A 25323-nucleotide genomic window follows, 5' to 3' on the forward strand; every position below is an offset into this window, starting at 1 on the left:
GATAGAGATTGAAAATAAATGGCTGTTGACTCAAGAATTATGATAAAACCCATTATTTATTCTGTTAAATGGTCTTACATGGATGTAACACCTAAAATTATAATGATTATAAAAAAAAAACAGAAAAACAGATTATCTTATAGAGGTATTTGAGAAGCCCTCAATAGAAATGAATTTTATGTTTATTATTTTACTTCTTACCTCTATGACTTTGTCTTAGTCCTGTTATGAATTATATTTACCAGTATTGTATCTCTATGGTCAGGTCAATTTGGTTTTACTCTTTAAGTATTTTCATGTTTTATCTAAGTAATAATTTTATGAAATGTCTTTGCAAACATTTGTTAAACGGCGACGAATAGGAAATGAGCTTACACCTTTTAATATTGTTTTTGGGTCATTACTGAGGAAAGAGTATATGTGATTGGACGCTCGACTGCGCATATATTTTATTTAAAGAATTTAGTATTTCCAGTGTGATTTCGGAGAGTGTTCAATAGAGAAAGCTTTGACTGTTTGAAACAAATTGGAACGGGAGTTTCTGTTCTACTATCATGGGAGAAGGATTAGAGAGAAAGAGCTCCGTGATTTAGTCATAAATGAATGTAAGAATATCACGTAAAACATTGGTACGACGACTGAATAGCTAGAATCTACGTGAAATTGATGATTTTATAATAAATACCGGAACTACACAATGAAGAAGAGGTAGTTACCGATGTTCGAAGCTCTACTAAAGAATCGACGACGACGATAAGTTTTGACTAACAGCATAAATAGAACTGGATCAACGACGAATTAAGAAGAAAAGAAGAAAAGGACTATCAATCTTCGAGATGGAAGGAGTTCGACAGCGGTAGACGGCATCGTAGACGGTGTACCGGAGGACATCATCCTTCTAGACGACTCCAGGTGACAGACGCCAGTCCTGCTGGAGTACCAGCAGCACGAGAGGAGGTGCATCGAGACGGAGACCCAACCAACGACATCGGAGGAGAGTGAGATCTAACCAGCAACATCGGAGGAGACACAGGGGTTCGGAGAGGTTTTCCACAGCCTCTTGGTATTGTAACGACGCGACGAGGTTTGTTTGCCCCATCCCCGAATTAACAAGAACAGCGAGAAGTTACCTGTCCTATTTTAATGGCAAGATATCTTAAACTATGATGTTTACGATCAAGACCTAATTTGAAACTCGCTAAAACAACTTAATACTACTTAACTACGTAAAGACTTGTAGCTTGTACATACTGGACCTGGTTAACTGACATTGATCAGTAATATGTACGATATCAAAGTTAAAATCTGTTAAAGTCATTAATTGTCTTGAATGTTTAAAGAATAGTCCCAGGTCCAGAAGTCTTGAGACAGTTTGATCTACCGAAAGAGACTGAGCTAGTAAAAACAAAGAAAAGACTAATTTGCCAGTTAAAATGTGTTTCAATAATATTTAAAATATTGACTGATAACCAAACTATTATTCAGTGATACAATTACGTAAAACGTAATTAGTTCTGAAAGACATTTAAGTATAACGGATATTGAAATTTTGTTTAATGAAAAACCTATTTAAACATGAATAATTGTCTCAAAGGTATTTGTATGTTGCTTGCTAATCATTGACTCTGTCACTTTTCATGTTACAGTTGGATATGTTGCAAAAGAGTATTGTCACCCATACAATCATGATTTTGACCCTAGTAAAAAGTTAAATTTTCATTATATTTTATTTTTCCGATTGATAACCATACTTACATATCATGTGTATGTTAAACCAGATAGACAGAAATATTTAGCTTGGATTGTCTTGAAAGAATAATTAGTTTTTATTACACTGAGATCAGCAGTCATAGAGAAGTTAATGCTTTTAAACACACTACTTATATTTGTTGATTTTAAGGTCAGAATACTTACACCAAAGAGAAGGAGACATACTGCTAAGGAATTATACGACATTTTATTGTTTGGTATTCACACTGAGTCAAACTACACCAGTACATACAACTTGAGAATAATTTATTTTCACTATCAACATAACAAGACATATTTTAGTTAATATTCTGTAGAGGTTAGTAGTTGTGCTACATACACAATCACAGCACTAGTACTTTATAGAGTTTTCACGGCGCCCAACTAGACCACATTTTACATTATAGATATTGGCATTTTAGGAAATATGCTCCATAGAGTAATTCTGAAAATACTTATAGAATTTTTGATCACCCAACGGTGGCACACCCTTTTGAAATTTTGGTCGTTCATCCTTGGAGCTGTCTGAAAAATAACAGAAGAAAAGGGAAAATTCTGAAAACACTTCAGAATTTTTGGCGCACAACGTGTAAGCCAACGTTAGGGACTATTTTATGATTTTTTTTTTGAACAACTCAAGACACTTTGAAAAATACAGACAATAATTTTATTTGGTCAAGATGACAGACACAGGTAGGAAGTCATATTTTTTGAGAGGTAGCAATGACACTTCTGACTCTAGTCCTGAACGAGAACCTAGAGAAGTAGTACCAGAACAGCACATCGAGACTACTGGTATGGAGTCACAGCAGGAAATGGAGTTGGGTCATTCGCCGCCGACACCAACTGTTACCCTAGATGCACTGTTCCAGTTCATGAATAAGGAGAAATTAGAACGGGAGCGTAAAGAACAGGAGGAGAAACTAGAACGGGAGCGTAAAGAACAGGAGGAGAAACTAGAACGGGAACGGGAGAAACAAGAACGGGAGCGTAAAGAACAGGAGGAGAAACTAGAACGGGAACGGGAGAAACAAGAACGGGAGCGTATAGAACAGGAGGAGAAGTTAGAAAGGGAACAAAAGGAGCGAGAAAACGCCGAAAGACTAGACAATTTAGTGCAAGTCTTAAATAACACTTTAGGCAGGATTGCAGATGAAACAGCAGAAATCAGGCATGACTTAACTGAAACACAGCACGAGATGCAACAGAAGTTTTCCAGTGTACACACTCGTATTGAAGGTGTAGAAATATTCAGTAAACGCACTGACGATAAAGTAGTACACTTAAGCGAGCGTCTAACAGGAAGGTTAGATATGGTAGAGGCGAAAATAGGGGAAATAGAAAGAGAATCCAGACACACCGCAACATTCTCGCCCCAACTAACGACTCACCACACTAGCGAATGTAATACCGACAAGGAAGACACGCCGGTAAACAAATCGATAATGATAGAAGCCGAGCGAAATCCCGCGAATATTAGTACTGCAATTATGTCAGCAGATCCGGTACTTACACTACACCACCCTTCTAAGAAATGGTTGGATGACGTTCCAACATATTCAGGGAAAAGTAATGAAAACCCTCGAAGATTCTTAAATCAGTTTGGAGAATATTGCCACACATTTAAGTTAACAGACGCAGAAAAATGGAAATGCGTTAGCCACTGCTTGAAAAACACGGCATATTATTGGTGGGAGTTGGCGAAAGATTCGGTACACGCATACGAATCGTTTCAGAAAGCTTTCATATCCCAATTTTGGAATACTCGTATCCAAAGCAATTTGCGAATACAGTTGCATTCTGAAAAATTCGAAAATCGTAAATTTCAAAATTTAGAGGCGCATATCAGCGATATGTACGAGAGAACTCGTTATCTTGATTGCCGTATGGAAGACGAAGAGTTTATTGCCATGATAATTTCGCAATTACCACTCAATTATCAATTACAACTTAGTGGACGGCAATACAGTAATATTGTAGATTTCAAGGAACAACTGTTAACGTATGAACGACTCGTTAAGCTCGATAAAACGGTAACGCACAAAGAAACTAACGAGCGCAAGAACACGAACCAACAGACACCGTTATACAATAACTGGCGCAACCGAAATGAAGGGCAGAACAGCGGACACAAACAACCTCAAATTCACACACTGAACGTTGAAAACTGCGGAAGTAATTGGTATCACAATAGATATCGAGGTCAGCGATATGGTAACGGATTTTATAAACCACAGTACTATCGTCGTAGAAACGAGAAGCGACAAGACAGACGCGAAAATGAATCACAGTGGGAGAATAAACGTCAGGAGGGGACAGTTAATTTCAGAGAGAATTCAGGCGAAAATCGAACAACGAAAGAACGATCGGCAAATTACAATAATCATTCCGGAGGTCAGTACAGCATAAATGCACAAACGTTTGTACCGTCTGAAAAAGGGAACAGCTTTAGCACCACCATTCACGACGCGCGACAAGGAGAAAGAAATTCATATTCTATAGCGCCAAGTCACGAGCAAAGCAACACGGGATGGCCGCGCATGCAATCTATCAGAAGCTCAGATACAAACCAAGGAGGTAATAACACATTTTTGATTTCACCGAATGCAAATAATGGATTTGCTAATTTGTCACAAGAGCAAATTAGAGGATTTAAGGACAGTGCGGTAAACTAATTAGGGATGGCGAAAACCCGCTCCGCACGTCAGTCCCTAATTGTAAGTTAGACGGGGCTAGTATAAAATTGGATCCCGACGCAAATGACAAGAATAATTGTCGAAGCATACACACCATTATGTTCAAAGAAAACGAGCGTGAATTTTTACTCAGCGAGCCCACAGAAACCGAAGTTCAAGCGAAACAAGCGCTATGCCCGGAGATATCGTTAACTTTAAACGGAGTTAAAGTGCCTGTACTATTAGACAGCGGCGCAGAGATATCCTGCATCAGCGAAGACTGCGTAGCCATGATAGAGAGCACCGGAATATCATTACCGAGAATGCCAGTACCGAGTTTAAAGATTCTAGGAGTTACATCAAGGGCTAATCCCATCATTAATCGTCAGACCTTATTGGAAGTAGAAGGTTTAGGTAGCACCAAGTACATTAATGTATTAATCGTAAAAGGATTGGCTAAACCAGTAATTTTCGGTGTAGACTTTCTAACTAGCCATAAAATAATTTTGAATTTTGCAGGTTGGATGGTAACTGCTATGGATGACACAGAAAATACGAAAACTACTGAAAATTGGGAAGTTTCGGAAAAATGCATTGCAATCATTCATAAGGAAACTTCGTGTATTAATAGTGACATAAATTTGATGGCGACCGGAGCTGATTTAATAGAAGCTGTAAAGGGAATTACCATGGTAAATGAAACCGGTAGAAATAATCTTCTTCATGTCTTAAGAAATTTTCAAAATATATTTTCCGAAAAACCTGGGTTAAACAAATTATATACAGCTAGTATTCAGGTCATACCCGGTGAACCATTCCATAAAAAGTCGTATCCCATCCCGGCGAAATATTTGAAGGAAACTGAAGAGTTGGTCGCAGCCAAGTTGACATCCATGGCGGATCTTCGGAGAAAATACCAGAAAGATTCCAGCAAGATGAGTTTTAATTGTGGAGATTTAGTACTCAAGAGAACGAATCCAGTAAGCCAATTTTGGAAGTACGTTACTAAGAAGCTATTTCTACTCTTCGATGGACCATATATGATCACGAAGATTATTAGAAGTAACTGTTACGAACTGTCTGACATTAAAACGAAACAAGTAATAGGACACTATAATATAACGCAGTTGAGGAAATATTACACTCCTGTAGAATAGTATACACTGTTACACATATGTCCGTTTGAAGACATATATCGGTGACAATACTCTATGTTTGCAAGTAAGTATGTAAATAAGGTCAATAATATGAAATGTAAATTTTCTGCAAATAATTAGAATATAGATGAGATGTTTGTATGATGAGAAATGGTCCTAAGACCTATATCAGAGTATAGTTCGTTAGTCACATTTCTGAAGGGGACTATTCTATAGAGGTATTTGAGAAGCCCTCAATAGAAATGAATTTTATGTTTATTATTTTACTTCTTACCTCTATGACTTTGTCTTAGTCCTGTTATGAATTATATTTACCAGTATTGTATCTCTATGGTCAGGTCAATTTGGTTTTACTCTTTAAGTATTTTCATGTTTTATCTAAGTAATAATTTTATGAAATGTCTTTGCAAACATTTGTTAAACGGCGACGAATAGGAAATGAGCTTACACCTTTTAATATTGTTTTTGGGTCATTACTGAGGAAAGAGTATATGTGATTGGACGCTCGACTGCGCATATATTTTATTTAAAGAATTTAGTATTTCCAGTGTGATTTCGGAGAGTGTTCAATAGAGAAAGCTTTGACTGTTTGAAACAAATTGGAACGGGAGTTTCTGTTCTACTATCATGGGAGAAGGATTAGAGAGAAAGAGCTCCGTGATTTAGTCATAAATGAATGTAAGAATATCACGTAAAACATTGGTACGACGACTGAATAGCTAGAATCTACGTGAAATTGATGATTTTATAATAAATACCGGAACTACACAATGAAGAAGAGGTAGTTACCGATGTTCGAAGCTCTACTAAAGAATCGACGACGACGATAAGTTTTGACTAACAGCATAAATAGAACTGGATCAACGACGAATTAAGAAGAAAAGAAGAAAAGGACTATCAATCTTCGAGATGGAAGGAGTTCGACAGCGGTAGACGGCATCGTAGACGGTGTACCGGAGGACATCATCCTTCTAGACGACTCCAGGTGACAGACGCCAGTCCTGCTGGAGTACCAGCAGCACGAGAGGAGGTGCATCGAGACGGAGACCCAACCAACGACATCGGAGGAGAGTGAGATCTAACCAGCAACATCGGAGGAGACACAGGGGTTCGGAGAGGTTTTCCACAGCCTCTTGGTATTGTAACGACGCGACGAGGTTTGTTTGCCCCATCCCCGAATTAACAAGAACAGCGAGAAGTTACCTGTCCTATTTTAATGGCAAGATATCTTAAACTATGATGTTTACGATCAAGACCTAATTTGAAACTCGCTAAAACAACTTAATACTACTTAACTACGTAAAGACTTGTAGCTTGTACATACTGGACCTGGTTAACTGACATTGATCAGTAATATGTACGATATCAAAGTTAAAATCTGTTAAAGTCATTAATTGTCTTGAATGTTTAAAGAATAGTCCCAGGTCCAGAAGTCTTGAGACAGTTTGATCTACCGAAAGAGACTGAGCTAGTAAAAACAAAGAAAAGACTAATTTGCCAGTTAAAATGTGTTTCAATAATATTTAAAATATTGACTGATAACCAAACTATTATTCAGTGATACAATTACGTAAAACGTAATTAGTTCTGAAAGACATTTAAGTATAACGGATATTGAAATTTTGTTTAATGAAAAACCTATTTAAACATGAATAATTGTCTCAAAGGTATTTGTATGTTGCTTGCTAATCATTGACTCTGTCACTTTTCATGTTACAGTTGGATATGTTGCAAAAGAGTATTGTCACCCATACAATCATGATTTTGACCCTAGTAAAAAGTTAAATTTTCATTATATTTTATTTTTCCGATTGATAACCATACTTACATATCATGTGTATGTTAAACCAGATAGACAGAAATATTTAGCTTGGATTGTCTTGAAAGAATAATTAGTTTTTATTACACTGAGATCAGCAGTCATAGAGAAGTTAATGCTTTTAAACACACTACTTATATTTGTTGATTTTAAGGTCAGAATACTTACACCAAAGAGAAGGAGACATACTGCTAAGGAATTATACGACATTTTATTGTTTGGTATTCACACTGAGTCAAACTACACCAGTACATACAACTTGAGAATAATTTATTTTCACTATCAACATAACAAGACATATTTTAGTTAATATTCTGTAGAGGTTAGTAGTTGTGCTACATACACAATCACAGCACTAGTACTTTATAGAGTTTTCACGGCGCCCAACTAGACCACATTTTACATTATAGATATTGGCATTTTAGGAAATATGCTCCATAGAGTAATTCTGAAAATACTTATAGAATTTTTGATCACCCAACGGTGGCACACCCTTTTGAAATTTTGGTCGTTCATCCTTGGAGCTGTCTGAAAAATAACAGAAGAAAAGGGAAAATTCTGAAAACACTTCAATCTCAATCACTAATGAAGATTTTAGACATTGGCATTACCATTTCAATATCAACCTAGCATTTAAACATTTCCAACTAGGTAGGTTAACTATTGAGTCACATACAAAATAAAAAATCATGTAAATAATATTTGCTATTAATGGAAGAAAAAAATTAAGTGCAAATAAAAAGAAATAGCTAAGCTCAATGCAGTATAGCAGCGTAATAAACTATTATCTATACTATAAGCTATAAGGTACTCTTATAGGTGTGTAGATTAATACAGAATCAAATCTTGTAGTTTTGTGTTAAGATCATATAGAACAAATGAAGTAAGGAAATATGTTATATCTGCAGTAATATTGAAAATAGGTAGGATCAGTTATAATTGGAATGCTAATATCAAGTGAGCAATTATAACAACACTTTTACACAATTCCTTTACCATAACTTTACATATTGTGTGGATACTGCTTTCATACTGGGAACATGCTTTCATCAAGTACATGAAAGGATATTATTGTAACGTTTTCAATTCTACACCATTCAAGTGTTGTTGGACGATATCTACAATATTAGTCCATCATTATTCTTGGGTAGGAGTTGCAAAATGAACTTTGATTGAAATTAATAGCATCAGCACAACTTGTATTGGGGAAGGTTTTAGCATCAAAGTTTTTTTTTAAGATACTGAGAAAACTCTGTCACATAGGTAGTATCATAGCCAGAGACAGGAGTATAGTTGAGTCTCTATGCCCCTACATTACATAATTTGTTGCCTAATACAGCAATTGCGAACTCTTTCTAGAAGACATTTGGCCAATATGTATAAGTTCGTACAGTGTATGCCATTTACCCTGTTATTACATTATTACATGTTATTCGTTATCTTTAGATAATTCGCTCACAAATTGTAAACAAAAACATAATCATTGATGTGTGTTATAATCCTATTGTATATAGATATAGTTTAGGTCTACAGCTTGTTTTCATAACAATCTAATTTATTCCGTTACTATATTAGGAAAGAAAACATTAACTGTTAGTGCCAAGAAAATTATTTTATATATACAAGTGAAACTTCTTTAAATAGACTTATTTTCCTTCCAATTTAATTCAGTTTTTTTTTTTTTTTTTTTTTTAAAATTAAAATTAAAAAATATTTTTACAGGCTGAAAAGTTTTCGCCATATTATAATGCATTTAAATCCATAGGTAACTATAAAGAGGTCTATTTATGCACTTGAGTATAAAATAATTCGTAAATAATAGGGATGGGGCGAATCCTGATTTCCTCGAATCCGAATCCTAATTCAAATCCTAGACTGGAATTGCCGAATCTCGAACCCAAACCCGAATCTTTTAACAGATGATGTCCACATATCTAATGTAAGTGAGATGTATTCTGCTTGCACTAAAAGTCCCTTGACTTTATCACATGTAGTTTGGTACATTTCTGGTATAGCCTAAGTGTATATAAAGACAAAAAATTTTTCTTGAGAAATTTCAGTTTTAGTACAGATTAGCGGTTAGGATTTTTTCTATAAATAACTAGAGGTCTGCGAGCCTAAGAATTTTACTTCCAGCCGAGCTCGAGCATATGTGGTACAGTTACACTTTTGGGAAATTATTTTTATCTTAAACTTAGTATAATGTTTGAATAGAGTATTAAAATGGAGTGGGCTTATTAATTTTGGGTAACTATTTACAGTGTGTGTTTACATTTTGCACTGCTAGAAAAAAATAACATTTTTTTCCATTGAATCTTACCTGTTTCCATTGGTTCATTAGTAACTGATATCATCCAACTAACATAACCAAGTATATGTTTGTGTAAATGTAACATATCTTTGGGAAAATTTCATCCTTGTCAATTTTTCTGGAGTCCTTACTGAGCTTCAACAAACTTAGCACCAAAAATCATGTTGTTTGAAAAGTACATTCACATTGTTTCAACATTTCCACTTTTCAGCACAATAATTCTGAGAGAGATTGTCACAGAGTATTAAATTATGTTCTTTAATCTATCATGCAGAACAATAATTTGTTCTGCACGTTCAGGAGTTAAATTAGCTCTACGATTGGAGATAGTTTTTCCAGCAGAAGAGAAGCGTCTCTCGCTGGCAACCTGCTTGGCTGGAATGCTTTAGTAAAATTGCTTAACCTCAAAATTAGTGTCATAAATATCTGTAACTGGTCATTAAAGTTTAATCAATTGAAAGTAATAAAAATAAAAGCATTTAACTTCATTCAATTTACACTTGCAAAAAAAACATACACACAAAAACCTACATGGAAATTAAAGTCTTTTTCAATATCCTGAAGTCTGAAATATGTTTACTCATGTCATTAAATGTAGAGCTGTATTGAAGAAACCGATTTTGCCAATATTTAGTTGAATCGGCATTTCTGCCGACTTCCGATACAGTACGCTTGTTAATTTTCGGCCGATATTACTGAAAAACGAAAGAGACTGCCATAACCTAAAAATCCACGAGTACCATTTTCACTTTTCGTAGTAGTACTGCATTCTTTCACATCGCATTATTTCTTAGCAACATGTGCCATCCTTACATATCAAAGTTTAACATCCTCTTTTTTTTCAATAATGTTCTTTAATTTAATATGTCATAAATAAATAATACATTACAATCACGGTAAATATACATCTCGGTTGTTACGGTAACTATAGTGCAAATATGGTAGCTATCATGCTTCTGTAGTAATTATGGTATTATACAAAGAATCTTTAGTTCTTTTTATGGTAATTATCTTAAAATAACTATTGGGTTTGTACTGTAGTTATGGTACATCATCCATATTTCTTCGTATGTTGTTGTTCATTTGTCTTTTCTTCATATTTACGTGCGCCATTATTTGAGACAGGAAGTTTCAGAAAAAATTTTAATGGACTTTATATCACACATTTAATGGCGTAAATGATGAGACCTCGGGCAATTTAAACGCTTTATATGGAAAAACTTACCATGCGGGACCTCGTAAGCGAGTTTTACTGTATTTTTTTTTCCGTAAATAGTAAAAAACCGAATCCTTTGACGAATCCTATATCAGACCCGCCGAATCTTCGAATCCCTAGGATTCGGCGGATTCGGCGGATATTGGATTCGGTCGCCCCATCCCTAGTAAATAACAATCAAAAAACACTGTTATGTCAACAAAAGCACAAAACCTACCATCAAGCACTTTCAAATCTATTTGTGAAAATGGCTTGAAGATTTATTCATAGGTATTGTTATTTACTGAAGCGCTGTAATGTGCTCACTTGCAGAGAAGGTGGCCACTTTGCGAGTGAACTACGACACTCGGTTCCAGGAGGTACTGGGGTTTGGAGGCGCAGTAACGGACTCCAGTGCAATCCTCACACATTCACTCAGTTCTGCTACTGCTGACTCACTCGTCAGGTTAACACTGCCTTCACGCTAGCTTCAAGTGTGTGTGATGCTGGTATTGACATTGATAACTGATGAAAATGCCAGGAAAATATATTTTTTTTTAGTATCATACAAGATGTCGATAAAATAATGTCCCAGTTTCAATGGTATATTATAACAGTTTAATTTATACTATTTACATCAAATCAAAGGTGAACTAACCTAGTTTTTCTTACAAATGTTCAATGTGCACACCTTTAGCTATATGGCACACATCCAACCTAAAGTCCAATTCTTCCCACATTTTGGTTAACGCATCAAGAGTTATGGAAGAAATAGCCTCTTCAATTCTGTGTCTCAACTCTGGCAAATCATTAGGTAGTGGTGGAACGTAGACCTGATCTTTTATAAAGCCCCGAAGGAAAAAATTGCATGGCGTTATGTCAGGTGAACATGGAGACCAGGGACTTTGACAATTAAACTTTAAACAAAACACTCATTGAACTGAAATTACAGATTAACTTCGATCAAATTGCAGAACACAAAATGCTTCATGCTCAGGAGTCGACATTTTGCGTAGGTGGCGCTGCAAGTGAGAAAATAACAAAGTAGTACTCGAGCATGCGCTTTTCTTAAACTGTTTGGGTTACTCTTTAACCTTGAACCAAAACTCTACAACCTACAGTTGATACTATTGAAATTTATAACTGGGACATTCGTTTATGGACATACTGTTTATTCACTAAAGTGCGACCAACATAAGTGTGGCCTTCATGACATTCTGCATGCCGTAATACTTTTAGTTTTGTCTCAAGTACTTGAACACGATACATTACACTCTCAATTGGGAGTCATGATGCCACTATGATTCCAACTGCAAGTACTTGCGCACGTACGGTTACTGGCAGACGAATGGGCAGACACGTTGCTTTGTGTTTGTGCATGCGAGTTCCCTGCCACTGGCTAGACTGAAGTTCATCACGACCCGGTCTGTGGCCGGGCGACAACTGTACAGCCCAGTGGCATACGTGTGGACCTAAAAACATTTGTTCTTTTATATTCCATAGCTGATGTTTGTACAACAGTCAATAGTGTAGTCAAACCTGCGCACACATCTCTTCCCCCTTCATATAGCTAACTGTATGCCACGGTACATATGTTGTTTACCGAGTTTAAGCAGACATTGTGGCATCATGCCCGACTTTTTTTTTTGCCTGTGGCGATTTCGTGCTAACTGAAATTAACAGACGTGCTATTCAGGACTGGGGCAGTAAAATTAACATTGTGCTAAATGAATTCATGCAGTTTGAAGATGTGCTAAGTGAGGAATTGGTGTATTCATTTGTGTAATGAATATACATATCTTAAAAATAGTGATAGAAAATTTAAGACAATGATATCAAGCACCCAAATATTTTAGTTATATAGAGTTGTGGTGCATTATTTGGCTGTTGGACATAAAACTAATTTAATGATAAAAGTGTTTTTTTTTTTTTTAGTTATTTAGGGAAAAACTTATAGTTTAAAAAAACTCTTCAAACTCATATAAAATCTTGGCTGAAGAAAAGGCAAGATCATGCAGTTGACTTGCATTTGTAAGGACTCTGGTTTGAGTTATATTCCAGCCATTTGATTTCAGCTTACCTTTTCCATACATACCCAAGATCACCTCAGGATAATGCTGATATGGTTTCTCACTGCAGGCCTTTGTGGTTATCATCCTCCATTTCTTGCTTTGTGTTTTCATGTGATTCCATTCTAGTACCTATTTGTGGTGATGTATGGTAAAAATGTATTTTTAAAAGTTCTCACTGGAGATAGTCAGTGTGTTCAAGATGTACTGTGTTGAGGATCTGTAAATGGATACTTCTTTACACCAGGCAGGACAGGTCGCGATTGTCATACAGGTGCAACTAAAACACAACAGCAGCGGGGAGCTCAGTAGCTGGGTGCCGGATGGCTAGGGACAAGATTATATGGCGTATTGCGTTAAAGCCAAAAATAAAATAGAAAAGAATGACTATACATCAGGTAAAACGTAAATGAAAGTTAAATGCAACTAAAAATTAGCAATCAGCATATTTAATCAATGCACAATTGAGGTTATAAAAATGTGATCTTTTAATATATTAAATTCAATGAATGTAAATTATGTAGCATTTAGTTGTACCAAAATGTATGTACTAAATAGATTGGAAACTATTTAAATTACAACAAACTGTTATTAGTAACCATTTTTAAATTACGACATTGGTACATTTTCAAACGCACATATAATTTCTGGTGAATTAGGTTGTTCCCAGTAGTTTGACATGCTTATTACAAATCATTATATTGTAAAAGTGCATTAGACACAGTTTTGGTGAAGTAAGTATTATTGAATAAGTAAGTTTCGTATTTGTTGAAATTGGTGCTATTTTTATGAATAATCAGACTTCATAAAAAATAAAATACAATCACCCTAAAATCTTCTGTTTTAATAATGAAATTGGCCTAAAAATAAAACCATAAAATCTTGTCCATACTTATAGCACACTTGCACAATTTCTTACTTGCATACTTGTATACTTACACATGTGTATACTTGCCCACTCAAATACTTGATCTTTTACGAACTAACAACACTATCCATTCTTATACCTCTGTCTGTGAATTTTCACTTCTTATACGTACATTATTAGTGTCACTTGAAAAGTGTATGAAAAATAGTTGTATTTCCTGCACAGGAGCTACTTTGGGGACGAGGGGATAGGCTACACGTTCCTCCGCGTGCCCCTGGGAGGTTGCGACTTCTCCACCCACAAGTACCAGTACCTGGACGACCACCCCGGCGACGTCCACCTCAAACACTTCAACCTGTCTGCGGAGGACTTCGAGCACAAGGTGTGGCTCCCGCCGCTCCGGTGGAGGTGCCATAGTGTTGCTGAACAGGTAGTACTCGGTACTCCAGGCACGCGGCCGCCTCTTCGGTGCAGAGTCTGCGAGTCTCACCGAGTTGCTTCATCAATTATAATACTGCTTTTACCAGAAATAAGTAATGCTTTCCAGGTTTTTTAAAAACTTGCTTTCTGTGGTGGATTTTAAATATATATTACACTATATGCTATCATCATCCCTAGGTATCATGTTTTAAATACTTAAAACAGTATATGGTAACATAATTTCATAGGTACCATGTTTAAATAGATAACACTATATGCTATCATCATTTCAAAGCTACCGTGTTTTATCGCATAGTTGTCGCAATTATGTAATCGTCAACCCGTTATTTTAGAGTGTCAAATTTTTTGGGGGAAAAATCACCCTTAAAATTTGCATGATGATTTTGGTCCCGCTGTTAGATTCCGAACGCTTTGTCTAGGTAGTAAACATGACCTTACCAAAGATCACAGAAAAAAGAACTGTGCTACAGCAATCAGATTTCAAGTTGCTGTCAGGCAGTATGGTAGTTATAATGGGAAAACAAAATAATTATAATTACAGTAAAACACGTTTAAGATGTACCCACACAATACCATTTCCTGTCCAATATGGTCAAAAAATGTTTTGGTTCTGCCATTTCCTCCATAAGATGTACATTTTTTCTCCATAAAGTAATGTATGTATTTTAAAGTGAAATTGAATATTTCTTAGGATTTTACCAGTTATTATTTAATTAACAGAAATATGAAGTTGTCAGAAGTGTAAAATTTCTTTTAAAGATGTTTCCAAATGTTCTAACCTTCAATAAAGGAACAGCAATTTTTTGCTTTATTTGTGTTTTTGTCATTTGTGTTTTTTGTAGTTTTCTTTTACAGACATACATGTGCTTAGCAATGGCATATGTCCAAAAGCTTACATTAAGTTAAGCTATTACCGTATATACTCGTGTATAGCGCGCCCTTTTTTCCCCTCAAGTAAAGGAAAAAAATAAGGATGCGCGCTATACACGGAAAAAAAAAAAATTGGGGGGGGGGGGAGAGGCGGGGAGGAGTGGAAGTCGTTAACTGCCGGGTGACGGGTGACGTTTCTGGCCAGCCCCCACACATACGCACAGGCAACAAGGCCTCTCTTTCACACACACACGCACGCACACAACCTGGTCTCTCTCTCACACACACACACACACACACACACACACGTGCGCGCAAGCAAGCAGGTCTCTTGTTTATTTTTAGACCTCCCCCTCTACAGCTAGTAAAATAAAAAGAGAGAGAGAGAGAGAGAGAAAATGTTGACACCAGTTTCCCCCTACCACTTCCTTCGCTTCGCCGCAGCTGCTACCGGTGAGTCATCTACTCCGTGTCACATTCCTGCCTGCCTCCCTTCCTCCCGTCCACGTACCAGTTGTGAGGATACAGCGCTTCATTATCTTCCGTCTACACAGCAGAGTTTAAGTATTTTCCTGACGCATCACCACACATCAATTTAAATAATCAGGTACCACAAAATGTTAGTAAAATTTATTTATGGGAAAAAAAATTTCAAATTTTTTTTTTCTTTGGAATTTGTTACAAAAATCGTGGTGCGCGCTATACACGAGGGCGCGCTATACACGAGTAAATACGGTATATTATCACATATGTTTCTTTTTACACTATCCTGCATTATACCCCTCGGCTCCCTTAAATAGTGGCTTACCAGCACCCATCTAGAATGTGTGTAGAGAATGTGCCAGATGCCGGTGTGCCCAGATCCCGTTCATCAAGCGCGCCGTGCAAGTCAGCCCCGCCCCGGTGAAGCTGCTGGCCGCCTCGTGGTCCGCACCCGAGTGGATGAAGTTTGTGGTCGACCCCACAACGAACGCCAGCAGCCTCAAGAAGGAATACTACGATGCCTACGCCGCGTACCACGTCAAGTACGTCGTCTCACACGTCGCTAAGTTAAGCTCCTGTTCGGGTAATGCAGTTCCGACGAGTCTTTCGTGCTGCAGCTGTTCTCACGCTCACTAGACCATGCTTAAAATAATCTAATACATTTGTGTTTATGCATACATATAGGTATACCGTATTTACTTGAATTGGAAATGGTTTAGTTGAAAAACTACATGCCCTGCCTGAAAACTGCATCACTTCCTTGATTTCTTTCAGTTTATTGCAATCAATATTAACTCCCTATCATGTAGTGAAAATTCAGTAGCCATGTAATGATACAAATGGCTATAATGTTTGTCTGGAGCATAACAGTCAGCACCAAAAACCATCTCAGTCATGAGGCTTGTGCGATGAACAGTGTTTTAATGTGTTTCAAACTATTTACAGAAATTTGTAAAATTTAAAATAATATTCACATTAATATTTACATAGGGAGTAAACTTGGCATTAATTATGTTTCCTGAGCTGTGGCGTTGGCAGCTGTCCTGTGGTGTGCTTCCAGGTTCCTGGAAAAGTACGCGGCGGAAGGCCTGGACTTCTGGGGCATCACCCCCCAGAACGAGCCCACGGGCGGGCTGCGGTCCAGCCGCTGGAACATGATGGGCTGGCAGCCCGCGGAGATGCGGCAGTTCCTCGCCCACAGCTTCTGCCCTGCCTTGCGGGCCGCGGGCTTCGACCACCTCAAGGTCATGCTGGGGGACGACAACACGAACCGACTGTCTGCGTGGCAGAAGGTGCGTGTCTTGCGCTGCGTGCTTCTAGCCTCGACCACTTCAGGGACATTGAGGCCTGCTTGTCCGCGTGGCAGCATATATGTGCCCCACGGGACAGCTCGTTTGCCAATAGCACTTCTATGACATGTTGTTCAGGTCACAGTTATCAGTTTCCCATTCCACGACTACTGCTCTACTATGTTCACTTTTGTAAAATACGTACTTCTTTACAATTAATAATTTTAAAAATATATGTGACTCTTGGAGAATCGTTTGTAAACAGATTTGTGTGTCAGTTTTTACATTCGCTGATTGTAACAGTTTGTTTGGCAAATTACACATGAATATTGTCATAAGAAAACACTTCATGAGTATTTTTCTCTGTCCAGTGCCTCTCGTCGCTGGAGGGGCTGTGATTCTTGGCCGCTGTTTCTGCCCCATGTGTACACTTCAATATACGTGTACCAAGGGTGTGATGATGTAACTTCATTTGAGTCACCTAAAATCCTGTCATCTCGAATTAATTGGTTTGTGCAAAATAGGGCCACCAGCAACCATACAGTTGTGTCAGATATGATTGATGTGCTTGCTTTCAAATTAAAATTCGGATGACCAAACACAACTTTAAGTAGAATACATTTAAATTCTCTAGAACTCTATTTGATTGCCATAACATTAAATATTCAAATGGTGTAAAGGCTGATCATTATAATCACCTTTCTTTCCCTGATTCCAAACAAAATGTTTAGCTGCAGTTGTGCTACAATTTACAAATTGCCTTTTTGCAGTTCTTTATTCAATCAGTGTCTCTGCTGTATTGATAACATTTATTATTTGTTGAGAAACTGACAAGTTATAACCTTTTGCTTTAGTTCAGGATAATTTTAATTAATTAAAAATAATCATATTCATAAAGAAATGCTTGAAGGTAGTATGAAGAGTCTAACGTATTTACATGTGTATGGGTCTTACATTTTATGCAGATTTTTTGTTTAGTATATCATCTACTGCAATCATTATGCTAGTTTTATTTTTTTTTGGGGTAAAAAATATTAACATTGAATTGTTGTGGTTGACTATGTGCTTAAATAACTAGCCATTGTTGGTTTTTAATAAATATATCAGGAGTAAGTATAAATTGTTTAATTAAAATATCTCAGTAGTGCTTATAAAGCTTCATGAACTGCTACGTCAGGCTACGTCCGCCGCCACGGTAAGGGACGTGGCTGTCTGCCGCCCTGCTGGCATCTGACAAGAGGGGGGAAATGAAAACAAACCAGCCAGAGAGAGAAACACATGTGCATGTGGAGTGCATGTATCTGTCTATCTGTCCAGCAGTGTTGCTCTCTCCCTCTCTCATCGTTGTTATTTTCCGTGAACTGGCAATCACGTTGCTATCTCAACAGGTTTTTGTGAGGCAACTGTATCCAAACATTGTTTTTGCGTGAGATTTCCGATGTTTTTTTACTGTAACATTTTATTTATGATATAACTGCTGTAGAGGGCGTGCTTGTTTTTATTGAAGGAACTGACAAAAAAAATTGACAAGGTAATAGCGTCCTGTATTTTCTCTCTTGGAAAATGGGATGGGTAAAAAAATAAACAATAGAAGGAAAGGGAAACATTGGTATAAAAAAATAATATTTTTTCCTTTGTATTTTTTGCTAGATAGGACAGATGGAGGTGAGGGGTGAGGACAGAGAGGTGAGAGACGAAGGACCGAGGATAAACATCAGGTTTCTTAAGCGGTAATAAGCTGAGACCTGGACCATTAAGACTTTACTTGTATTCTATAGGAGACGGGTGACATTATGGTGAAAATGTTACATTTTTATCTCCAAAAGTAAAGGTGCATCTAAATACAGATTGTTGAAAATGTCACAGGATTGACAGCAAATGTATTGTTAATTAATGCCAAACAGTTACACTAAATATCATGGAACTCTGAGTCATACAGTGAGTTCATGTGTACTGAAGTGTGATACGTCTCTTGTGGCTCCCAGCTGTACAAGGACACGGTGCTGGACAAGTGCGTGTCCGGGATGGCGGTCCACTGGTACACGGACGACGAGACGTCTCACAGCGTTCTGGAGCAAGTCCACCAGCAACACCCGGACAAGTTCCTGCTGTACACGGAGGCCTGCATCGGTGAGCGACCACCGCGTCCGCTCCGTGTGGGCCCAGAGTGCAGGTTGCTGTATCGCAGTTCGAGTATTAGCAGACACTTCATTTTCTATTGGAAATATTTTAAAAAAAATTTATCTTCCAAGTTTTGATCTTTACAAACTATAAAATACCTATGGAAAATGGCATTCTTGGACAGTGGCATGTTTGCTTTACGTCAACAACTTGCATTCATCTAGCAATGCAACACACATTGGCTGGTGTCTAAATGTCCTGAGTTTGCTTCGCAGTTAGGGTGGGGATTTTTCACATGTTTAATATTCCTTTCTTGAGCTCAGAACTGGGTGTTCCACACAGCAGAAGGCAGTGGGTAACCACCACAGTTATCTCTTGGTCAGCCCAGTCTCCTTGGCGATGGTTGGAGATCGAAACCTACCTCCGGGGCGAACTCCACATCTTAACCATCGTGCTTTCCTAGCATTGCGAACATACAGCTTGGTGGCTAAAGAAATCACAGAATCTATTTTTAAGGCAAACTTAATTGTGCCATGTTATCGATCAAAGCTCTTTCCGCATAAACTGATTTGGTTATTGATGCCGAGAATGTTTGTAATGTCATAATGTAGCTTACTAGCAGCACCAGGGCAGTGCAAAAAAGCTTGCCACCCTTTTGCCTTTCTGGAGCTGTGATGTTGCCCCGCCAGGGTAGCCAGCCCTTGTGGCGTAACTTACTCCACTTTGCGAGTTGAGGCTTGCGTTGGTGTTGAGGTGTACTGACCATCAAAGCCTTAAGTTATATAAATCAACAAGAAATTATTAGAAGTGCTGCCCAAACCTTGGTTTGGTATTTTGTTTCAATTTATTTATTTATTTTTTTTATATATACTTTGCATCATACCCTCAGAAAATTCGCTAACTCCTGTTCACCCGGGTTGGCACCTCTCCCTAGCCAGCTGGCGCCATAGGACCCCCACAATCTTTCAACTCCAACCAATCAGTGAAACAGTCATATAGTCATATCTTCACCCCTGGTTGCATCCCTACTGCAAGGCAGTAGGCATCAAACTTTATTTGAAACCCAAATTATTTTAATAGTTTCATTAATACAAACCATATTATTACAAAGTGCCAAAATTATGGTCCCTTCAGTTGGGTTTCAATGATGTATGGCTGTATGAAATTTTGTAGTTGTTCTGACGTAGGTACCTAATCCGTGTGTTTAGAAGATGCTGTGGCATTGGGTTCCTGGGAGAGAGGAGCTCGCTACATCTCCAACATCATCCAGGTGAGCCTTGTAGACTGTAATCGTGTTAATTATACCTGCCAGCACAAAGAAATTAAAAAAAAAAAAAAAAAATTCAGTCCTGTAAGCTTATTATTTTACTGTAATTATTAAAATACCTGTAAATTAACTTGAACCAAATAAAAATTGCAAACTAAATGTATTAAAAAGCTAGTGATAGCGATGACACAGACCTACAATATCACTGAAGGTAATTGGAAGCAACGGAGCAGGAGTGGTGTCTCGCTCCTGGCTAGCCTGGTGCAGGCAAGTGGGGCCAGGCTGCTGTGAGTGCATGTCCAGCAGTGGAGCGGGAGACAGCTGTAGCGGCTGCCGTGCCGGGGACAGGTGCTGAGACACTGGGGGGTCGGCTGGGTGGACTGGAACCTGGTCCTGGACGAGCGAGGTGGCCCCAACTGGGCCGGCAACTTCGTGGACGCCCCTGTCGTCGCCAACGCCTCCGCTGACGAGTTCTACAAGCAGCCCATGTTCTACGCGCTGGCCCACGTCTCGCGCTTCGTGCCGCCGGGCTCCGTGCGCGTGGGGCTGGAGGGGCCGCTGGAGGGGGCAGCCTTCCTCACCCCCGACCGCTCCACCGTCATCGTGCTGCTCGGCAGGTGAGCTGCCTCCCCGGCACAGCACCGCAGCTCAGACCATTACCGACTCACACCGTGCGAGGTGGCGCAACGACAGAGCAATGGGTTAGTGTTGTGTCTGCACATAATCCTTAACCACCCGATGGGTTGCGATTCTCGTTGCTCCAAACATTACCGTTTATTTACTGCACAACCAACAACATAACCTCCAGCCTCCTGACCATTACATGGCTGCCAACCTAGATATTTTGCAACACAATTTCATACATTACACTCCTTCCCTCCAAGAATGAGCCAGCCTTACTATGTTGACATTTTGATTCCTCCTGAATAAGTAGAACATAATCACTTAATTTCTTAGGTTTCTGACACGTGATGACATGTGCTTCGCTGCAGCTGGTGCCGTCCCCAGCCCTGGGTCCATTCACCCGAGCCAGGAACATCTTGTAGGGAGAATTGGAGACTCCCGCATAATTCCTCTGCTAAAGGCCTTCAGAACCCCTGATCCTGCCCACGGGTGTAGGGACACCTTGCATGACGGCCTGGAAACGGCCTCCTGCCACTCCTCTGCCGTCAGCCTGCCGGAGACCTCCGACTTCTGGATGCTCTGTATCATTCAATGGGAACCCCAAAAACAGCTCTGCACTTCCCCTTGTGAGACCAGTTGGGCTGCTTGTTGGGAGAACTCCCCCAACCTTTCCTCCAACCCTAGGGTACCTTTTTGGCAAGTCCCGCTACAACCTCCTTGAGTGGAGTTAACTGCATGGCACAACAGATTGCTATCTCCGGATGCACCACTAACCGGAGAGTGCTGCAGTAACTGGTCAATATGTCGTCTGGTGATCAGCCCTTCGTCCTCTTGAACCTCGTAAGTCACCGGGCCTTCCCTCCGCAACACCACCCCTGGGACCACGGTGTGAGATAAAAACTAAAGACTGGTGTTACTGTCAAAGACAGAGCCACAAGGTTAGAGAGGGTAGAGCAGGGTTTAGCACAGCAGTCCTACGTGCACAGTTATAGGAGACGAATGTCACCAAGCCACCAAGTGTAACCTGTATGACTCGGTGAGGCCAGATTTCGCTCGGCGCAGTGCCAGTGTGACGAGCGTAGTAACTTCTGCCACTCGAGTCAGCTGTGCTCTACAAGGCAAGCAGTTGAATGCTTCTCCAAGCGAGGAATAATGCCCATACCTTATATCCATCACGTGCTTGCGTAGTGCCTAAGGCTCTACAAAGACTAGCCATGGTCATTCATCTTTGGCATTTGTCCTTCATGAATGAAGTCATTACTTACCTACCCAGAACTTTCTACATCATAATATTGCTATCGCCCAAATTTTTCTCATCTCGTATTTCTCTTGGTATCAACGCTATTAATGGTGATTTCAAAATGTGTAACATTGTTACTAACAAAATATACTTAGGTGCATATTTGTTTGTAGCATAAATTTTGGTGCTGATTTTTGTAAACTAATTGTTAACATCTTGATGATGATGATGCAGATGATACAATCCAATAAAAATTATAGAAACGTGAAGGATAGGGACTACATGATAAAATAGTTATCCTTGGCGTATTTAGTGGTGAGAACTTTTAGTTGTTACATTCTTCATAATTTTTTTTACAATATGTTAGGCATGTGGTCAGTAAAACTTTTTACTTTATTGGCCTACATTGGATAATCATGAAAGTACTTAATAAAATTATACTAATTTTTTCTGACGAAGTAGGTACTACAAAAAAATTAATTTAAAAAAGTTTTAAAACTTAACTTCTTTTAGAAATTTGACGCCGCCCGTCGGTGCTCCCTCTGAGCGCACAGGCCGTTATATGTCCTCAACACCTGATTAGGACGAGTGTAATGAACACGCCCACACGGGCCAGGGAGAGTGAGTTAGGGCAGTGCACTGAATGGTGTGGCGCTAGTCACGGCCGGCTGTGTTGTGCGACGCGCCCGGCCGGGTGTGGCAATGCTCCATCAAAACATAGTGCACATGTAATTGTAATTCAGAGGAAAACTAAAACTTTTTATGTCTTTAAAATCTATAATTAATTCATGTTGATTCAGGTGCTTTTGTGTTACAACGCTGGCCGTCACCATCTTCCCATGCTCCGTAACTTTCCGCGGGAAATCGAGCCCTCCCTGGCCGGGTTGCCAGGTAGCGGAGTCAGTCGCCGTCAAGCACTCATCTGGGCCGGCAGCCCCGCGCACGTGGAGCCTTCACTTTCGTGCCAAAACCAGCATGTAGTTTTCAATAGTTCAATCTTCTTAATCTGTTTTCATCCGCTCCACGGCCGGCCCTAAACCTACCGCGCGATGTTTCGCGCGGTTCTTAACTAATTGAATGTGGCTCAGGCATGAGAATTTTCTTGTATTACGTAAGTTCTTTTGTTAAGGGTATCACGCCGATGTGCCAGCGCTTCACGCTTTTATAACTCCGCGAAGAGTCTGGACTTTGCCCACGCGGGGCTGCTTAGTAGCTAAACGCGTTCAGTGACATTTATTAACGACTCAGTTTTCTGGGATGTGTCGCGGTCGCGTGTGATGTCTCCGTGCCCCGGTACCGCCGCGCCCGCGCCCAGCATTCGTGTCTGCTACGCCGCAGCGAGGACTGAACTCTGGTAACTATTTCCAATCCAACCTGAACTGTACTTCGGCAACAGATTCACTTCGCCCTTCAGACCAATTCCATGTCAGACTTGATCCTACGGTGATAATTCTAGTATTAGTTTCGGCCATCAGCCACTTGTGTTATCTGCCTATGCCAAGGGCGTGCTAAGCGGGGAGGTAGCCACCCCGTGGATTTTGCATAAATCAGTGCCGCCCCTCGAGGGCTGCGTGTGCGGAGATTAAAAGGTAGACGATGATACGGCCAGTTGCGTAACGGCGCCATGTACCATGTGGCGTGTTGTACCATGTGACGTGTCAATAAATTAAGTTACATTCAAGTATTTTCCCTTACTCGTCCTGGGTGGCCTAAACAGCCCGGAGAGTCCTTTGTCGATGCGTCCCTACCTGCAGCCACGAGGCAAAGAACCCCGCCCTCGAGTTAAAATTCTAAATTTCCACAGTTTAAATTCACTAATTCAGAGATCAGGTAGCGGGGACGGCGTCAAACTGCATTTGAATTTTTTTTCAAACACTGATGACTTCATTATTCATACTTCATAATAAGGATGAATTATTTTGTTGTTAGTACCTGTACGTATTTTAAAAAAAGCTGCTACAAGAGTCATTAAGTTCAATTGCAACCACAAATTTGGTTGTCTAGAAGCATGCTTCACCTGAAACTATGAAAGGAATATAAACTCATATTCACACCTACTTAACATCTACAAATGGATGTGTGCTATGTTGCATTTAACCACAGTATCTATGTACTACCAGTTGCTGTTTGGATGAGGTACAAGAGCTGTCTACTGAAGTGTGTAGCGTATCACGTGTCGGACCGGAAGGAATGTGCTGCCCGTTGCAGGGCTGACGGCGATACTGAGGCAGTGATCAGCGATGCTGAGCGAGGCAGCCTCTCCCTGCGAGTACCAGCCAACAGCATGCACACAGTCGTCTACAAGCAGCATGTGGACGTGCGATCAGAACTGTAGCCCACGACGGCTGTACATATGCAGTTTGCACCATCAAGTCTACCAAGCTGCGTGCAAGCTGCAACTTTACGATTTATGTCTGTTGTGTTACAGCCCTGAAAATTTGCATCTTCAATAAATTTTACAAATTATTATTATCATCAATTTCAATACATGCTAGTTTATGAGTGCTACATAGAAGGTTATGTTTTATTCTATAAATATGTATGAACTGAAAGTGAAACTGATTGATCTCATATACACCAGTATTTCGTTACGTATTAAACTTACAATTGAAATAACTGTAAATCTTTAGAGAAACTAAAGTTTGTTATATTTTGTGCAATATTTTATTTGGTTGTAAATAAAGAAAATTATAAATAGTACCTACTTCAAATGTTAACCACTGCAAATAGAAGACTATGTGTATTCTTACATGATTCCCTGAAATATTTTTTTATGTTATTCTCAGAAGTAATTTTTAAATTCATTTAACTGATAGGTGTCCAAGAAGCATTACTTATCAGTTATCACAGTCTGCCCCAGATGTTTGACTAGAGGGATGCAATCTGCCCTGGATGCTGAGCTAGAGGAGGCAGTCTGCCACAAGTGCTGGGCTATAAAGCTTCGGCCACACAGAAAGCTATGCTATGTTCGCGATGTTCGCTATGTCCGATATGTATGCTGCGTGAGGTGGCCACACAGAATAGTGTAGTTTGCGACGTCGACGAGGCTCATGCCTTGGGATTCGAGTGATTCCAACGAGGATGATATTCTGATGGCTCTCACAGTATGCAAACGAAAAAAGAAATGGGTTCATGAAGTGAATCT

The 25323-nt window shown here is 39.2% G+C and overlaps 1 protein-coding gene across 11 annotated transcripts in view; it reads left to right on the forward strand.

Moving 5' to 3' along the window:
* LOC134536661 (lysosomal acid glucosylceramidase-like) overlaps nt 1-24876 on the forward strand; it is a 41672-nt gene extending 16796 nt beyond the window's left edge. For all 11 annotated transcript variants that reach the window (XM_063376484.1, XM_063376482.1, XM_063376478.1 and 8 more), the window contains 8 exons: nt 11240-11372; nt 14069-14225; nt 16016-16179; nt 16698-16929; nt 18912-19056; nt 20256-20317; nt 20663-20931; nt 24387-24876. In XM_063376484.1, coding sequence (XP_063232554.1) covers nt 11240-11372; nt 14069-14225; nt 16016-16179; nt 16698-16929; nt 18912-19056; nt 20256-20317; nt 20663-20931; nt 24387-24513 — 1289 coding nt within the window. In that variant the 3' untranslated portion in view covers nt 24514-24876. The remainder of the gene's footprint in view (nt 1-11239; nt 11373-14068; nt 14226-16015; nt 16180-16697; nt 16930-18911; nt 19057-20255; nt 20318-20662; nt 20932-24386) is intronic.
* Nucleotides 24877-25323: the final 447 nt, after the last annotated feature.

The sequence above is a fragment of the Bacillus rossius genome, chromosome 11 (assembly GCF_032445375.1).
Source record: "Bacillus rossius redtenbacheri isolate Brsri chromosome 11, Brsri_v3, whole genome shotgun sequence".
Classification (NCBI taxonomy): domain Eukaryota; kingdom Metazoa; phylum Arthropoda; class Insecta; order Phasmatodea; family Bacillidae; genus Bacillus; species Bacillus rossius.